General features: G+C 38.8%; 1 protein-coding gene across 1 annotated transcript in view; it reads right to left on the bottom strand.

Annotated features, from left to right (window-relative positions):
* Nucleotides 1-19,698, bottom strand: part of UNC79 (unc-79 homolog, NALCN channel complex subunit) — a 104,655-nt gene that overhangs the window by 37,334 nt on the left and 47,623 nt on the right. Inside the window, 8 exon segments of the mRNA XM_056493611.1 lie at nt 260-343; nt 2,371-2,487; nt 6,648-6,755; nt 8,500-9,720; nt 11,049-11,201; nt 14,017-14,179; nt 14,907-15,089; nt 17,922-18,208. Of these exon segments, the coding sequence (XP_056349586.1) occupies nt 260-343; nt 2,371-2,487; nt 6,648-6,755; nt 8,500-9,720; nt 11,049-11,201; nt 14,017-14,179; nt 14,907-15,089; nt 17,922-18,208 (2,316 nt within the window).

Here is a 19,698-nt window from a genome sequence, read left to right as displayed (position 1 = left end):
CAGGAAAAAACCATGATTTAGGCAAAGAAGGCAGGCCACTGCCCCATTAGAGAGCTATCGGAGAGTCTGGATGTATTGCAGCTGTGAGGGAGGAGAGTTTATATAGAAATGAGATTCAGCCACTCTCTATATGCTTTCTGCAGAACAGTTGAGGGCTTTAACAGCTGAATAGAACACAAAATTCAGCACCATTTCATATGAACCATTAAATCTTCCTGGTAGCCTTGGCAGAGGGCCAGGTCAGACACTCTGAACTAACCTCTGATTCTCAGTGGTGGTCCCTCCAAATCTGGGTTTAGGCAAACAGGAACATTGCACAGCCTCTTTCCATGCTGTATCTGCTCTGTGAATAAAGAAAGAACTTCAGTCTCCAGAACCACAAATCCAGTACCTGTCACCAGTCAACAGCACCACAACCTTAAACAGTTAAAACAAGAGAAGGACAAATAAAACTGCTATAGAAAAAAACAAACAAACAAACAAACAAAGAAAAAAGTTAATTTTTTAAGCATAGAAAGGAAGGGGGAAGAAAGATAAAAGTCCATACAGTAAAAAGGACACAGATAACCTAATAATAAAGAAGGCATTTTAGACAAGAGTCATTAAACAGGAAAATAAGTGCTAGCCATTAAGATTCTACCAGATATGGAATATATGAGCCACAAAATGAGAAAGAAACAAGTGTTTAGAAATACCAAGACACTAGAAGATATAGTTTGTACCGACAGAAGCCAGGCACAAAACTATTTTTTTTTTTTGCAGACAGCAAGCTTGGGAAAAGAGTGGTGTGAAATAAGATTGGAAGAGACACATGACACCTACCCAGGTAATAAAAAAATGAATTAATAAGGCATGCGTGGACCAAACACATCAAATATTTATGTGGGATGAGACTACTTCCTAGTTGGCATACGAGTATAAGTCTCAAAATTGTGGTGTGACATTGAAATGACAAACAGTCATACTGAGCATTAGTCCTGGGGGAAAAAAAAACCAAACCACTGTCCAAAAAAACAATTTACTTTGAAGCTAGTGGTTGAATAAGAGACTGAGAGATGCAAAGCTTTCCAGAAAAGAACATTTCATTTTGCCTCTCCATGCTTGAAGGCCTTTAGCTGAATTGAACATTGGAGGGAAAAGTCATAGATGTTGTGAAGAAGGCTACTGGATTTGGAACAGGATTAACTAGACAGAGATTCTGAACAGTTTTGAGTGTTGGCCTGGTCATTTTGAATACAGGCTAAATGCTACTTGCAGAACAAATGCAATAACTTCTAAATCTCTAAAACCCTGCCTGAGAGACCAGGTGATCCAGTTAAGTCTCTTCAATAAATAAACTTACCTGTTGATAGGACAAAACCCCCATTTTTACCACTGGCAAATTGTGACCTTTGTGATTTAAGGGTCTCATGCTGAGCATGCTGTTCAGCAGACTGGAATAGAAAGGATAATCCTGAACTATGCACCATATCTTCAGCCACTCTTGTCTACACAACTTAGTTTGAAGGAACTTGATGCTGAAGACTAAAGTAACCAAAAATTTCAACTCAACTGTCCAGGGCTGATGGTAAGACATTCATGCAGCATGCTAAGTTCCATATATTTTAAACATTCCTTTCTCTAGATGCATCTGGATCTGCTGATAAATTCCTGAGAAGCACAATTTTGTAATGTCACTAGTATAAAAATGGACACTAAAATATCTAGAATTTTTGATAAATCAGAATGAATTTATTGTTTAGTGGCATCTGCTATGAATTTGGGACAATTGAAAGTGTTTTTTACAGAAAAAAAAAAAAGAAAAAACAAATAAAATGAGTAGTGAGTAAATTACGTGCTTAATTCAGTTTTCATTGCTTTGCATTCATCTTAAAAGGAAAAGCAGTGAGTAAACAGAAACTTCTGGTGTTCAGCATGAGTTGGTAAAAGCTTCTTTAAAGAGAAACAAAACTGGCTGGTATAAGGCACAATTCTGTGGTGTACCAACACCATTGGAAACACACACACACAAACAAATGATTCCATGCACCAAGGATGAAATCCTATACCTAATGAATTCCACAGTGATACTTCCATTTCTTTCAATGAGAGCAGGAAATAATCTGAGTAATATGCACAATAAAAGGGACAACACTGTATCAGAGGGTCTACGTCCCAAATATGTAGCTATTCCAGCTCTTACTAGGTGATAATCTTGTACTCTCTATAAAGATTCACTTTAGACTTGATATTGATCACTTATCTGCAATCTGCAATGGTAGAATAGAAATACTCCTTTTTCTTTTTTCTTTTTTTTTTTTTTCTTTAAGTGGATTGTTACACAGTAATTGGTTTAGAAAATAGAAATAAAGAACAATAAATGCAGCTCACCAGTATCCCAAGTGCTGATATTGTGGGGAGCACTAGACTGGTGTTCCAGCTGCCTCTTCATTAGCTGGTTCATTGTCAGAGCTCCCAAAGAGCCTCTTTTCATTTGTCTGAACTGAGCTGCAAGTCAGAAATGCAAAAGGATTTCAGGAGCTCAGACAACACTTAGAACTACTCTCATTTCCTGATCTGACAAGCCAGCATGATATAAATACAGAAATGACAATGATGGCTTGCTCTAAGGATCTTGTTCAATTCAATATGCACCTTTCATACAACTACACAGGTACAATTCTGGCCCCAATGCCATCAGTCAGAAGAGACTTGGATTCACTGTGTCAACTGTCAGTGCCTTTTGCCTCCAAATATTATGAAAGCTCATAAAAAAAATTTGGTACCTGGAAGTGTTAAGATACTACCCCAAAACTCCAATGCTGAGAGGCAATAAATGCACACTCCAATCTCACTCACATACAACCTACCAAGGAAGGAAACTCAGTCTCCCCCCAGCAAAGGACAGAGGACTGCTGTGCCCATGCTGACCCCAGGAAAACAAATTCACTGCCTCTATGTACCACCAGCATCCCCCAGGGGTGGCAGGACCTGAACCTGCCTCCTACACAGCCCCCCCTCAGGCAGAGCACCTGCACATTCTGCTGGAGGGGAAGGCAGCAGCCTTGGGAGATGAGACCCTTTCTTACAGAGAGCTATCAAGCCACAAACATTCAATTTTCATTCATCCAATCATTTACTTCATAAAAAGATTGATTTATGAGATGCATCACTGGATAATGCTCAAAGTAAAATCATAAGGGAGACTTAAGACTTTTGGTTCATCTCAATGCACTGCTTAGGAACATGATGCAGTGATGGACTGGCAGTGTTAGGTTGGACTCAAGAATCTTAAAGCTCATTTCCAACTTAGATGGTTCTACATATTTTCTCTAATTAGAGTGAGGAAGAAGGAGATCATACACAACTCTTGACTTTCCCACTTTTTCTCCATTCATTAAAAAAATTCAAATTGAACTAGCATAATACATTCACGTGGACAATCAAGCCTAAGCAGTATACTTCCACCACTGCAACTAAAATTATTGTTCACTGTATGAAGCTTTAAGTATAGTTTTTTTCCTCAACAGGCCCTCAGAGCAAGGGCAACAAAGTAAAATCTTCTCTGAATGATCATTTCCATCTGTAAGTACATTCAACATTAAAAAGACCATTACCTATCCGGTAGTTCCATGCTAAAATTCCAAACAGTAGCCATCTAAGCTGTGAAATTAAACACAGCATTTCACATTGTTAACTGTGATAAAGAAGTACAGATAAAGGATAAACTGCAACTTTCAGAAAGCTCTGAAGGGTCGAGTGCCTTCTCCTAAACTTGCTCTACTCATTTTCTATCAGAGTTTAAAATCCAGACTAAGTAGCACACTCCCTCAAAAATGAACAAATACAAGTCTTGAGTAATAACAAGCAAAACAAATACTTCAGTGAAAATCTGCACTAAAATTATTTTATTAGATGAAGTATTTAAGCTTTTCCTCACTACATCCTTTCCAGTTCTATCCTTTGGAAGTGTATTTAAATTCCATTTTTTGCCCCAAGTACAGCATTTCAGCAGAGTAGTCCTGGTATAACTGAATATGCAGAATTGAGCCAGATGAGACCATTCCATCTTTCACTTTGAAAAGTTATTTTGCAGCTGCCTTTCACAGCAAATTAAGAGAAAAATAGAATTTCCATCATTCCCAGGGCAATGATTTTAAATAGATGCTTTATCACTTTATCAAGCATAGAGTTTCCTGATAAAAGAACAGCAATTAAGGTTAGAACTGACAAGACTGCTTGGAATGCAGATGACTGTCAAAACAGAGAAAATTATCTCTTTGAATTTTTCTTAGAAGCTTTTTGTGATTGTAATTTTAAAAATTTCATTAATATATCACATAATTCAGCTACTGTTGAGCAGGTCTGCATTTCCAGGATTATTCACCTGATTCCTCAATGACAGCAATGATTTCAAACAATGATAAGGGGAAAAAAACCCAAAAAACAACAAAATCCAAACCACCAGGGTGCTACAAAAAAACCCCTAAACCCCAAAAAATATCAGAATTGCCAACCTTTGAACAGTGTTGGATCCAGGATGATTGCTGTGGACCAGCATGTGACTTTTCATGCCTGTGACTGACTAGTGGCAAAGGGAGGTGTGCTGGTTTGGGCTGGGGTAGAGTCAATTTTCAACACCATGGCTGGTACAGGGCTGTGTTTGGGATCTGTGCTGAAGATAGGGTTGATAATACAGAGATGTTTTTGTTATTGCTGAGCAGGACTTGCACAGAGCCAAAGCCTTTTCTGCTTTCCATGCTATCACACTGGTGAGGAGACTGGGGGTGCCAAGAAGGTTGGAAGAAGATACAGCTGGGACAAGTGACACACACTGACCAAAGGAATATTCCAGACCATATGGTATGATGCTTAGTATATAAAGTGGGTGAAAGAAGGAGGAAGGGGGGACACATTTGGAATGACAGATTTCATCTTCACAAGTCACCATCACATGTGATGGGGCTCTGCTCTCCTGACTGAACACCTGCCTGTCCATGGGAGGCAGTGAATTAATTCCTTGTTTTGCCCTGTTTGCATGCATGGGTTTTGCTTTCCTTATTAAACTGTCTTTATCCCAACCCATGAGTTTCCCAGGTTTTACACTTTCCTCTCCTGCTGCTGGGAGCATGAGCAAGCAGCTGCCTGGGGCTTGGATGCTGGCTGGGATTAGACCATGACAGGGGGGAAGTTTTCCTCTAGCAGGTTTTCTACAAGAAACCTAACAAGCACATTAAAAGATCAGTAACCTTCATACAGTGCTGCCAACACTTTTCATTTGTTATCTACTGATCTCGCCAATTCTTCCACTCCTATAGAATTCTCTACTCAAAAAGACAAATCCAAAGGCAAAATTTTCCCGTTGCAGTCAAAGATGTATGCTTTGTGTGGCCAGGCACTGGCAGTACAACTAGTATTACCTATTTGTGTTTCAGAAGTGCCTTGTGCTCACAGTCCTGATCAGGGCCTACTATGCAAAGCACTGTAAAGATACATAGTAGAAGATTAAAACCATTTCAGTCTAAATGTATAAGAGACACAATGGAAGAATTCATATCCCTTTTTGCAGTTGGAAACTGAGGCAAGTTTCCAGAAAGAGGAAAGAAATATTTACATAGAAATACAGCCTCAACATCGTATAGGTACTATTCCCAGTTTCATACGTTGGAATTTACAGGGACCATTAGCACTAGGCTAAAAGCAAGACAGATAGGTCTTAACTGACACCTCCTCAGCTGCTTTAGTAAGTGACATCTGTATCATAAGGTGAGCAACAAATGTACTCTGTGAGATGCACATGACCTGAGATGCTTGTGGGAAAACTGGGGAGGTACTCAAGCAGCATGTCTAAAATAGCATTCTTCCTTTAATAAGCCAGACACCCCTTCCAGTCAAATCAGCAGATGATGAATTTCAGAAACTAAAATTTAACATTGCTATAGCAATCTGAAATTGGAGGTCAGCAAGACAGTTGAGCTGTTCATTGGTAACAAAGGAAGTAATTTCCCCTCCCTTTTTTACTAGCCATAGTCCTGCTCCACTGGCCTTCAGATGTGTTACCTAGATGGACACACCATTCTGAATTTTGCTAAGTGTTCTAAGGCACCTCCACCTTAACATCCCATCTTCATGTGCTCTGTTAAGCCAAGTGTCTGGTCTACTTTTAACAACACAGTTCACTTTCAACTGCAATGGTTATGGGAGTCCCAGATAAGGAGTTACCACATTTCAGCAAGCAGCTGAGGAAGTGGAATTCAAGGCATTTTGCAAAAACTGCAAGAGATCTTTTTTTCCTAAGCAAAAAATGTACCAAGGGCCAAAGCAACAGCTCTGTGGACTCTTGTCTTCTGCTTCTGTGCACTGACAGTTGACAATGCTTTCTCAGGAGAAAATAAACATTCAGCTTTAGTGAATTATTGCTTTTAGCTGCTACTTACTTTAATTCACGAAAACCACACTTGTCAAACTTGCCATGTCCCAGGAGAAAATCTTTAGCTACTAACTGTTAAAATGCATCAGAGATATAACAGTCCTAATCATATCCAAAACAGCTGTACTTCAAAAACAATCAAAGGAACTCAGAGGAAGGAATTTACCATACATGATGTGCATCTGATGCACAAATACAGTAACTTTGATTTTAGTCCTCAAATCAGAGGTAAACTTACTTGATATGGAAGAGTGACTACTTGTCTCTGGAACACCTGCTTCAAGGGTTGGTGCAGATGATGACTCTCTTGGCATTTCCAGTGTTGAAAGTCCTTTGGCAGCAGGATCTGCATGTGAAAATTGTGCTTAAACTCTCAGATTTAAAATCACCAGTTTTTTATTTTCCTTCTCCCTAGATGCCCTTTTTGCATAATTTCCGTCATCCATTCACCATCTGGCATTACCAATACTTTTAAAAGGATTCAGTGTGTTTGTCATAAGAATTTTTATAGGGCATAGGGATCTATTTCTTAAAATCACTTTTTAAAGGAGAATTCTGCCTATGGTCTGTAGAACTCCCAACTAATAAATGCACTTAGAGTTTTATATCGATCCCACTCAAGTAATTATTGGAACCACCAACATGGAAATAAGAGGGAGACCACTGATGTAAAGCTAATTTAAGTGACAGCTTCGCATCTTTTAAAAGCCTTAACTCCAATGTTATTGGTTTCTATTCAAGAGGCTGCTGATCTAGCATTTGATCCTGAAGATTCACAGTTTAAAATTCTGCATTAAAAAGGTTCCACGTGGTTCTTCAGAACTGGGACAGCCCTTCCAAGCATTTCAAGGGTAACAGTGCTCATCACTGCATGAAAACTGGCCCTTGTTAATGGTCAAAAAAAGCACTGAATCTAATTGAACAATTCTGTCAAGACCACGCTGCTCTAAATGAAAGGTTCAAAAGCACTCAACTCTCTTTAATTTTTATAAAGCTCCAGTAGTTCTTCAGCTTATTAGAACCATAAATGGGAGGACAGGCATGAAACATAAAATGAACAGTGTAACTATGATTACACGGAACAATTTCACCTTGTATAAGTGGAATATCCCAGGAAGAATTTATACTGTGGTTCCCTCTGAAGTAATTAAGAAAAAAGTAAAGTCACAAATGTATTAATATTCCCCTTCACTTTAAAGGCAACAAAGAACTGAGGCCTGACAGATTCTGTCCTTTTTCCTCAATATGTTTAAAAAGCTGGTAAAATTCTAAAAACTGAAAAATCCTAGGAAAAAAAAACAGCCAAGAAATTAAAAAGGCAGCAGCATACAGTTTTTCAAACGGTTTGATAGATCCAATTGGAATCTGAGGAAAAGCTAAAACTCACTTTCTCTCCACCTGAAAAAAATTAGTAACAAAACTTTGCATTGAAATCAACTGAAAAAGAAACCTAGGGTACACAGAGGATTGCCCATCTTTGAATTTTAAATCTTTTACAAACACAAGCCATGAAAACTTTATAGATACCCAGTACAAAGAAGGCCACAAACAGGTTTTAGTGTACAAAAACAAAATATATATGTCTTTGTCTAAATGCAAACTGAGGTTTATTCCAAGTGCTCTTACTTCTGAAGTCTAATGCCTACTCAGCCTTACACTTCCTGATCCGTATCATTTTGTGATAAGGCTTTCCACTGCCTTATGCTGGCAAAAGAAATAAGGGCCAAAAATCACTACACCAAAAGAGAATCAGTGTAGCATGGACTAGAATAGCAGGACAAAAGGCACAGAGGTATGACCATCTGTCTGACTCCCAGCATAAAGAGGACAAGGGGTTTCATTCCCAAACTTGGACATCAGAATGAGTATTTTTGTCACAGAACTCCACTTCCTTTTCAAATGGGCCCTTTGCACATCCATCATACCTGAATGGTTACACATTCCTTGTGAGAAACAAACACCTGAAAGCACTCAGCTAGCACATCAGATGCTATAAATACCCACATCCCACTATAAATATACACATCTCCTGGTCTGTTACTAAAACCTTCAAGCAAAAATAAGTTTTTTGATCGGGTGAGTGAGCTCACCTGCCTCCTTCTGCTCTCCCAGCTTGTCAAGGATGTTAAAAGAAATGTCCAGGTATTCTCTCTGAATAGCACTCACAGCAATCTTCCTTTGCTTCCTCTGGCGAGGAACAATCTGAATCTTAAATTCTGACTCCTCGGTCTCCCCTTCTTGTTTCTGCTCTGTGTTTTGTTCGGTGTCAGACTCTGTATTGGTATCAAGTTTATCACTCTCTATTTGCTTTTCAGAATCCTCAGGGACTTTAATAAGGACTGTCTTTACATTTGGGCTTGGAATTGTTCCACTAGGTTTAATTTCCTCCACACTGAGCTCAGAGTTATCATCAAGGGACATTTCTGGAAGGGCAGATGATTTCTGCAGCAGGTCTCTTTTCTGTTTCAATGTTAGTGAGTTTCCAGAGGACATGTCCTGAAATTCTTCCAGCTTAACTAACTCTGAAGAGTTCTTCTGATCTTTGGGAGAAGTGGAAATGACCTCCTCTATTCCTGCTGGAGCGCTGTTGCTTGCATCCTTGTAACTGAAGTCTTTGGAGCAATCTTCAATGCTGAACTGTACCAGTGGAGTTGTGCTGAGGCTGAGGGCAGACACATTGATAGGAGTTGAAGGAGATGAAACAGCAGTTTTGCCAGAGACCTCATCATTCAGCGGGTTTGCTGTTTCTTCTTCTTCATCACTCTCCACTATTCTAAGAGGAGGAAGTGGCTCAAAGACTAAAGAGTCACTGTCTGAAGTGGAGTGCACCGAGTGTTTTTCAGGACCCGATGTCGAATCGGAGGACAAATCTATCAGATCTAAATCTTCCTTGGGCCCAGCAGTTTGAATTGGGGAATCCACTTTCACTTCATATGTTTCCATGCAATTGAGCCTAACCTCTGGTATGACAGGCCTTTTAGCTTCCTGGAGGCTGTCAGCGCGGGGAAGGCCCTCCTGCGCGTCGGCGCCCTCGGCTCTGGCGGAGGAGCCGTGGCGGGAGCGGCCGTGGTCGCTGTGCCGGTGCGCGCCGTGCGCCGCGGGGACGGGCCGCTCCAGGTCGCAGCGCTCGATGCACGACTTCCTGCGGTGCTCGTCCAGCGAGAACAGCAGCGAGTCTGCGTTCCCTATGTCCAGGGACTTCTGCTTCAGAGAGCGCAGCCTCTTCTTCTGAATGCTCTCTTCTCTCACGCAGCGCAGAATGCTGTCTTGTAAGGCCCCCGTCTCTCTGTACTCAGCCAGCTCTATTTCACCTGACCAAAACAGAAAAAGCTAACACTACCTCAGTTGGAGACTTCTGGCAGACACCTTCATCTTTATAGCACAATACATGACTGACATTTTAAAAACAAGCCCAGTATTAGTCAAAATTGCCTACAATTTGTTTCAACTTCAGAACCAAATTACATGGATTTTTACAACAAATAATAACAAAAATCTGCTCTTTGGATAGTAGAGTTCACCTATATGCTGTCCAAAGTCTATTCATCCTGGACAGATGTACCCTGAAGATAGACTGTTTGACCTTGTGCATTGAAAGGAGGTGACACAGGCATGTAACTTCCACAGATACTTGGGATAGCTGCATGTAGTGCACCTGTTATTTACTGCAGCAGAACAGGCTTAAAATGAATGCTTCTGATTCAACATGCAAGGGTAGTATTGGCAGTGATGATATTGCAGGACAAGCCTGAGATCAGAGAATTTTTCCCTGGTGATCCCAGCAGGATCCAGCAGCTATGACAGCACTCAGTCCTCCCTCCTCATCCTGGGGAGGAGGGCAGCGAGCACAGCTGCACCTGCTGGCACTGCCACTGCTCTGGTGCTCTGCTATGTGAACACACTCACTGAGAACACCTTCAAAGACTATCACCATTGTTATTATTATAAATTATTATTTTCACATTAAACAGGATGTTCCTAACCATTAATAGCCCCGTATTTCAAAATATTCACATACACCACAATCATCATGAAGAAAAAAACAGTGATAGAAATTTTAGTGTTCGCTCTAGTCAGAATCACTTTCCCTCCCTTTGCAAACATCTAAAAGGAAAAAAATAAAAAGGCAGGTTGGTGGTAGTGGAAATCTCAACTTTTTTGTAGGCTATTGATTCCAGACACCTAAACTTGAAATCAAAATAGCTCTTACTTTTTGAAAACCCCGTTTTTGCCAATGGAAAACCATAATATTTGCAGCAGGAACAACAAATTTGCTTACTGTAGAGTCTCACCTTATCAACAAAATCAATTTCTGGTAAAAAATAATTTAAATAAAAAGTCTTCAGCCCAATGGTTGAAGAATTTTTTTTTAAAATCCTCTTAAATGTTTTTTAATTCAGAAGAGCTTAATGTTTCAGAAAACAACTTCTAATTTCATATATTTTTATTCTGGAGTGCCTACTTTGAGATTCCTGAATGATAACTCATTCAGGGAAGTGAGTGTTCTTAAAAGTCAGACAGAGTAGTTATATTAAAATTAGGTAGTGCAACAAACTCTACAAAGAAAGTTGGTAGCTTGAAATTAAAGAGTAGAAAATTGTATTTCTGCAGGAGTTTATACCAACAAAAAAATTCATACTTCTCTGAGCATTCATCTCAACTGGCTGATATTTCACCATTTTGCTGCCACCAATTCTCTTCAGTCTTGCAAAGAAAGTTTGAGATTCCTTATTACAAGGTCCAGTTGGTGTATCATGAATATCAGATTCATCAAAAACACTGTCTTCCTCTGCTGGAGAAAGAAAAAATATTATTACTATTAAAAGAGTGCAATTTCTTGAATGAAAAGCTGTCTATGTAACAAAACCTCAGGTAGTATTAATTAAACCTGAATTGAAAAATGGAGTTTGCAAGTAAATTTGTATCCCAGGTTTAACTTTGTCATTCTTATTACATCTTGAGTTAAGGTCAGAGACAAATGAAAAATGGGCTACAGTGCAACAAAAGCATAACAAAGCTTCTACCACTCTAAGTTGATCTTCTCTACTGATAATAATACAGATTCTTTAGATGGAAAAAATACACTAGATGGGGACACTGACTTAAGTAAACTATTTCTGTAGTGCTCAGTGAGAAGTGGTAAATTGAAGAAGATGGAAATTAGTGAAATAACTGCAAGATAAGAAATAAACCAGCAAAATAAGAAAGTGAAAAAGAAGAAATGGATAATCTTGGGAAGCTGATAATGGTAATAACAGAGTAAGACCTAAGAGTGTGAATAAAGACATTATTGATCTAGGTAGTAATAATACAACATTATGCCCTGATTTGAGACCAGCCAGATGAAAATGGCAAAGAGAAAGAAAGATCCACATCTATGTATCAATCAAAAAAAATGCCATATCATCTATATGAAATGGCTATTATAAAACAAAACAGAAATTAAAAAAAGAAAAAATCCATATCTATCATGTGGGACCATTCTGTAATTCTACATCCAGTGATTCATCTCCGAGGAAATAAGAAATACTACTGGGACAATAAAAACAGAGCACTCAAAAGAAAAACAAAGTTGGACTTGTTTAATGTAGCAAGCAAATATGGAGAGGAAATACACTTAGTGTCTGGGAGTGAAGGGGCAAATAAGGGACAAAAACTGAAGACTTAAATGAGACATAAATATCTTTAGCTCTGAAATTGCTGGGAAGCTGCTAGTACATGTGAAGCTATAAAACTGCCACCTAAAGACATCAGAGACAAGATACCTAATTAAAATGATGATCCAGAAAAATCAAAGTTGATAGTAAAAATTTCTTTAGGAACTGGCTTTAATAAGTTAGATTACTTTTAATGTCATGTCTTTCGTACAACTACTTCTTCCCCTTAGCAACAAATGCTTCTTGTCATAATATTTAGCATCAGTTCCACAGCAACCTGCACACTTGAACCCCACAACACTCATGATCCCCACAACAAAGTTTGGCAAAATAATCAGGAAAGAAGTTCAGTAGTGAGGAAATTCATCTCTAGCATAGGAATTCTTGCTGTCTGACAACAAAATCCTCATCTGTTCCCCATCTAAACACCACCTCTGATGATGACAGCAGCACACACACACTACCTGGCTAGTGATTAAACAAGTCTCTTTAGAAAAGGTGGGAAAGGCTTCAACTTTGGAATTTCACTGGCTGCTTTTTGCAGGTGAAAGAAAACTTTTCTACATCCTCCTTTTACTGAAGCCCTTCCACAAAGAAGAAGAACAAGCCCTGTGGTTAAGTCAGAATTTAAAGAGTAAAATTTGCCCATTTATGGTTCTTTACCTCTGTGCAGCCCAAAGCCCTTCACAACAGCTTTGGAAAGCAAGTAAATATTATTCTCCTTACTGTAAACATAAGGAAACAATGCTGAAGTGAGACACAAGGCCACCCAGGGAACCAGTATTGGACCAGCTGGGTACTTGGGCACCTCAATTTGTCTTTAAAACAGCTTAGAATGAATCCAGAAAGTTAATGCACTTTACAAATGTATTAGTAAGTAATTATGAATCAAGTCATTAACTTGTCTCAAAAAAAAAAAGACAAATTCATAGTAAAGCCACAGTTGCCTCTTAGCCCTCCACTAGCAATTCAAAATGTCCAACTGTGTGAGGTTATGCAATATGTAGTTTAAATGCACATTACGATTGCTTTAATTTGCTAGTGCAGAATAATAGTGTGCTCAGGTAAACAAAATGTGCTCTTGTTCTGCTGGACATGTTTTCACAAGCAACAAGCAGCAAAAGAAGAAAAGATACTGACAAGAAAACAAGAGAGTTTCTTGGAGTTTTCTTCAGAAGAGTTTGCTGCATGCTACAAAAGCTATATGAGAAGGAAGATGTAAACAGCAAATAAGCAGCTAAAAGGGAAAATAGCTGAAAGGAGTCTACAGAATATCAAAAGATCATGTTAATCATTAACACTTAGTATGTAACTAATTTCACAAACCTGAGGAATTACACTCAATGACCCCATGGATTTGAAGCCCCAAGCTTACACCAGTTTCACATCATCACAATACCTCTGCTACACTAAGCAAGCACATACAGAGCTCACAATCAGACACAAAGTACTGAACTTTTGCCTTTACATACCCACCTACATGTTGTATTAACCTTGTCAACTTCAGCTCCTTTCAAGAGAAAATCAAACTACAGACTGAATTCATAGTCTTCTCTTTCCAGTATCAATATTTGCTATTATTTCACGTTATTACAAAGTAAAATCAGAACATGGTGTCAGGCTGGCTGCACACTTTGTGTGTTTGCAGGATCAGCTAGTACTGCCATAGAAAAAGCCAAGAACTATCCAGCCATGGTGACTGAACCATTAAGTCTAAGATACACCCCCCTGAGAGATGTGAGACCACTGTGCTATGCTCAGCCTATGGAGCAGCTGAGAATGTCTCTTACTACACTTGGCTATGCTGGTCAGTCAGGTAAGTCACACTTCAGACTCAATTCCAAGTATTATGTTCTAAAGTTCAGACTATATTTACCCATTTATACAACATCTGCAAGACTTAATGAATTAAATCAATGACTTTTATACAAATTAGAGTGTTAAAAGTACCTTTCTCCTTTTCACTGTACCGGCTTATGTTGCTGTTGTCACTATACAAAGGACCAGCAGTTGCATGGGGCTTGCAGCTGTGATACTGAGCATTGAGGGTATTGACTGTGATGTGGATTAGGTGAAGTACAATCTTGCTGATTTCACAGTCTCTGTAGGGGTACTGTTCAGCAAAAGAGAAAAAATAAAAACTTCAGCTTAAAAACTAACTTTTCTCCTGGGATAAACATTTAGGCAGTAAAACAGAAAAATTACAATAATATTGTCAGCTGGATGCCCTTTGCCTTCCCTTTATTATACATTTCCAAATATATCATGAGAAGCAGGACTGTTGTCAGTTTTGTACACAGAATTATTTTAACAAAATCTTAAAAGTCCGTATTACTAACATTTAGTGTCTGCACTTCCTTGTACGCCCTATAGACCTGCTAGAAATTTGTTAAGCATATCAGAAGTATTCACAGCTCCATTTCAGAGCATAAAGGCACTACATTTTAACAGCATTTCTTTAAAAGCCTCACTCAATTGAAGAATAAAACTGCTGAACTGACACACTCTTCCATTTAAAATCATTACTGATTTTTGAAAACTGATTCTAAGTTACTCAAAATACTCCTCACTAGAATATCATACACAGTTTTTCTATTTTAATATCCATATTTTCCTTTCACAGCTAACACTTGAATAAAGACTGCAGAAGAACAGAGGAAGTCAGTACACAGACTAAATCCTATTTCAGACACTGAAATTAAATGCAGTGAGTAAGCGTATCAAAGAAAATTGTCCTTTACAGTTCCATTCACTTACCAGACTTTTAGGTGTTCCCTATAACAAATTTCAAGCTGAAGTGGACATTTTTCTGTGGACAATGTCTTGTTATGAGCACTCACCTTATAGAGAATTACAAGCAAAGCCTTTAACCACATCTGCCGAATGTGAGGCTTGAGGGACCAGAGGGAGCAGCGAGGAGGCTGCTGGAAGTAATGCCTCAGCTGAGGACAAGTACAATATTTCAACACTTGCACCACCAAGGGAAGAAGGTGCTTTCCCAGGTTGATGTTATAGTCCATCACCTGAAAAGAACACAGGAATTACCTCCCCAAAACCAAATCCACTGATGTCAAAAAGCAAAATAATTAATACAGTTGGGCTATTAGGTTAAATGAAAAGACATTTATGGTTTTAAGGAAATCTCACTACCATTTAGAAGCCTTCTGGCAGCTTGTCACCTTCTCATTTTAGCCAGATAGGCAGAATGAAACAAAGAAAATGTGTTCTGAAAACCTCTCATTCAGCACAGCTTAAATTTTAAGATAAACTGGCTAGTTCATAAAATATATTATGCTGAAATAGCTTTGTATTATGGCACAAGTTGATCATGCTTCAATACACAAAACCATAGCATTTATATCCCATGTTTAACAGAGATAATGCATTTGTGAGTTTTGGGGGTTGAGTAGTTTGGTGATTTGGGGGCTTTGTATTAGCATTCTAACATTGTACTGGCAGTACAAACTGACTAGAAGCCTTTCCTGTAAAATTCTTAAGTTTGATGTGCAGCTGTCTCAAATACTGGTGTTGCATGTGATGAATAAATAGATGAACCCCATGTCTATCCATGTAGGGTGAGCCAGTGGAATATGTGATTTATAATCACCAAATTTAGTCCTACCCCATACTGCTGTGTTCCCTCAGGGAGTGATAGTTACACAGCACAGTTAGGAAAAGCTCATCCATACAAAGCAGGCAGAGAATTGCCTAACAGAGCAATCTTGTAACACAAACATGCCTGGTGCTGAGCAGAGCCAATTTTCAAGCTGCTATAGGAAAATAAATAAAGGAATGAAGGAATAAAGGAATGAAAGAATGGAGGAACGAAGGAACGAAGTAATGGAGGAATAAAGGAATGAAAGAATGGAGGAACGAAGTAATGGAGGAATAAAAGAATGAAAGAATGGAGGAACGAAGGAATGAAGGAATAAAGGAATAAAAGAATGGAAGAACAAAGGTGTAAAGGAATAGAGGAATGAAGGAATGGAGGAATAAAGGAATAAAGGAATAAAGAAATGGAGGAATGAAGGAAAAAAGCAATAAAGGAATAAAGGCCGCAGGGGAGGAGGCGCGGAGCCCGCTCTGTCCAACAGCGCCACCGCGCGGGCACACAGCGCCACTGCAGAGAAACGCGGGCTTTCGGAACGCTCGGAGTTTACGGTAGAAAATACCGAGACATCGGATTTACTTTTTTTTTAATAGAACTATCCACTCGAATCAAGCCTGGAATCAAAATCAACGAACCAGCAATACAACCTAATCCCCACCTTTGTGGCGCTGGCGGGGTAAAGCAAGTATTTATGGCTTGGGAAAGAAGAGTAACTGAAATAGATCTCTTAAGAGCTCAGTACCAAGTTTGCACTCTGTAAACACATCTTCGGATTGCAAATGGCATTTCTCTTGTAGCAAACGTGATTCCAAACACAAGGCTAAGAAAATAATTCTCCTACAGCTAAGAAAATAATTCTCCCAAAATACAAATTGAAGTCGATGTCTGCTGCACAGAGAAAAACCCTGGCCTGCTGAAGCTCTCAAACCCCTTTTGACATCAGAGGAACCAGGATTCAATTATAAAGCTTTTAAACACAAATAGTGAATTTGGCTCACACAAGACATTTTAAAGGTGGAAGAGAAAGGCAGGGGCTGATATTTGCAGTTACAGTAAGGAGTCCTTCCAAAAATCAGGCCAATTATCATCACTGAAATTTGGACTTCAAAACTTGGAAAACACAAATGTGGAAAATGCTGCCCTGTGATCTGAACTGCCACTTCCAGACTATCAATACAAGAGCAACAGATCTGCACCCTTTAATTTAAAACTACACAGATGAAAGATGATTAACACAGAGCCACAGTGCTCTGGGACAATGGAACCCGATGCATTTGTATCTTTGCATTAACACCTTTTATTTTGCCACCTGAAATATGGATATCTGACATTTCCCCAGCAGTGAAAGTTTATACAACTATCAACATCATTTTTAACTTTGAAAAATCACTGATTCCAATGGATGAACCAGAAAATTGCAGATCCAGAAGAGACAAAGATAGCTCTGAGCAAAGTTTGAAGGTTACAGTAGACATGTGAAATCACATGCCTCTTCTTCCCCTAAGGTAATCCTTTTTGAGTGACTGTGATAATGAAAAAGCATTGAATTGATGATGATGCTCCACTGCAAATAGGAATTCTCTACAAGTGTGAAACATTCTTCAGCCCAGTATCACCCACTACTCCATCAGTGGGAATTAATTGAGCCTTAGAAGAGCCTTGTGAGGTAGAAAATTATGGTCGTCCTTACAAGATAGAGAAAGAAGGCTCAAGGCAAGGATGTTTTTGGTCATTTATCATACCAATATAGGCACAAGTTCATGATGGCAAGAGCACTCCCCAGGAAAGGGAGAACAGAAAGTCCTGGTGTACTGTCAGGAAGAAAAATGAGCCTCCTGCAAAGTAAAGAATGTTGAAGAGTTCACAGACCATTCACACAGGGAAACAAAACAGGAACACAGATTCCAGGTCTTTCTGAAGAAGAAAGGAAGAAATACTCCTGAGGAAAGTAAGGCATTCAAAGGCTAGTGAAAGAAGGCAGAGGTTAGAAGCAGTCTCTAGTTTTTCATACAGCAGTAGTATTTGCATGCTCTATTCACACAAAACTATAACCTCTTTGCCAGTGATGCAGCAATCTTAAACTACCAGTGGAAAGAAATTCTTTCACAAGCTGAAAAAGTGTTGAAGTTTTAAGTAGGATTACCTCATTCAGCCACTATTTTACTACAAAGAAGGCAGTGCTACCATTATTTCAACAACAGGCAATAATAAATGGCAGCAAAAAGTAGTAAGTGCCATCACCTACCTGTGCTATTCCAGCAATAAAGGCATTAAAGCAGGTTGAAACACGCATCTTTTGAGGTGCAATCATGAAGCATCCCTCCTGCTGGTCGTAGCCCAGCAGCACGTACAGATGGCGCTTGACTGTGTTGAAAGCTTTGGCGCTGCTGATGTCCGACTCTGCGCTGCTCTCATCCTTGGCCATGAACTTCATGAGCACTGTGATGAGCTGGTGGACAGTCTGGTGGTCAATCCCAGCATCCTCTGGCAGCAGGTCTTTTATTGTATTATCATTCTCTGGAGAAGGTTGTCCTATGGGCACAAGGGACATTGGTATCAGACACTAGAAAACACTGTGTCAACTCTGTAAATCCAAAAAACAGAACACACCAGAATTTTTTTCCAGAGTTCACTGCTCCATTTCTGCCCAAATACACACAGTGAATTTGCAGGATATAGGCATGCATTTCTGAGGACATTGTTCCTCTGTTGCCCCAGGTCCAACTGCACAGAAACACCAACTGTGTACATTTAACTCCATTTCTCAGCTTTCTCATATTTAGTGGAGCACCTTATTTCCCATCCCAGTGCATTTGTGCCAGATTCCACATTATTGTTCTTCCATATCCATCAAATCCCACTGCCACCAAATTCTCATCTGGTATGGTTATCAGTCTTTCCTCAGTAAACATTAACAGACATCAGTCTTTCCCAGTGGCAAGGGTAGGAAATATGAAAAATTGTACCAAATCATGATTAAGCAAAGAATGAAGACTTTCCCTATTAGCACAAATCTGTATTTCTCTTAAATAACTTGTATTACTACAAATAACTTATAAATAAACAGTGTTATTTTAATATTCTAATTTACCCATATTTTCAGTGTGATACACTATTCTGACCAAGGACTACTTTGCTGGTACCACTGTATCTGTCTTAGGTTCTTCACAAGAAAAACTCCAATGTCTGTAATTTTTAAAAATCATTTTAAAGTAAGTTGCATTTGTATTGGTGGGTGAACAGAGGTTTGTTTGGCTGTTTTTGCAAAACATGGGAGATGGCTGTCATTTCTATGACAGGTGAAAATTAAAACTATGCAGGGGGCAGGAATTTTCAGGTCCACTTCTATTAAGAATAACTTTCCTTTATTGGTCTTATTTGGGTTAGAAGAAATAATGAACTTTATGTAATACAATATTTTTTGTTCCAGACAGTTTTCACTGGGATTTTTTACTTAAAAACCCTTCTTCAAAATGGAAATTCTCTACCCAAGCTTTTGCTGGACCAAGATTTGCAGATACAAAAAGAAAACATTCAATTCTGAAATAATTAGAATCAGAAATAAAGCAAAAACCATTTTCAGAAGTACTTCAAAAATATACACAGAAAGTAATCTTAGTTTCATGGACATAAACTGAGAAATAATCCTATATTCTAATATAATACTACACCCAGGTTAAAATTTTCTGTGGAATTACATCCTAAAGACACAATCTGCATAAGGATGATATCTGACTGTATTATTCAGCCCTATTTATTTTCATCTCTATAACATGTTGTGAGATTTTTAATAAAACACAGAAGGAGATAAAATGAATGAAAGATCATTGAGCTCTAAATAAATACTGGTTCTCCAAACAGAATTCAACAAGTAATTAATCTGAATAGATTAAACCATTTTATTTTCCCTTGCTGAACAATATAATTCAGAAGCTCAGTGATAAAATGTTCAATTTTGAAAGCGTTTCATAACTCTAACACTAGCTTACAGATACTTCCCAGGACATTTCCTGACATTTTAC

Source organism: Oenanthe melanoleuca, chromosome 5, assembly GCF_029582105.1.
Source record: "Oenanthe melanoleuca isolate GR-GAL-2019-014 chromosome 5, OMel1.0, whole genome shotgun sequence".
Classification (NCBI taxonomy): Eukaryota; Metazoa; Chordata; class Aves; order Passeriformes; family Muscicapidae; genus Oenanthe; species Oenanthe melanoleuca.
Note: the sequence above shows the minus strand (reverse complement) of the source record. Positions and strands in the feature narration are given on the sequence as shown.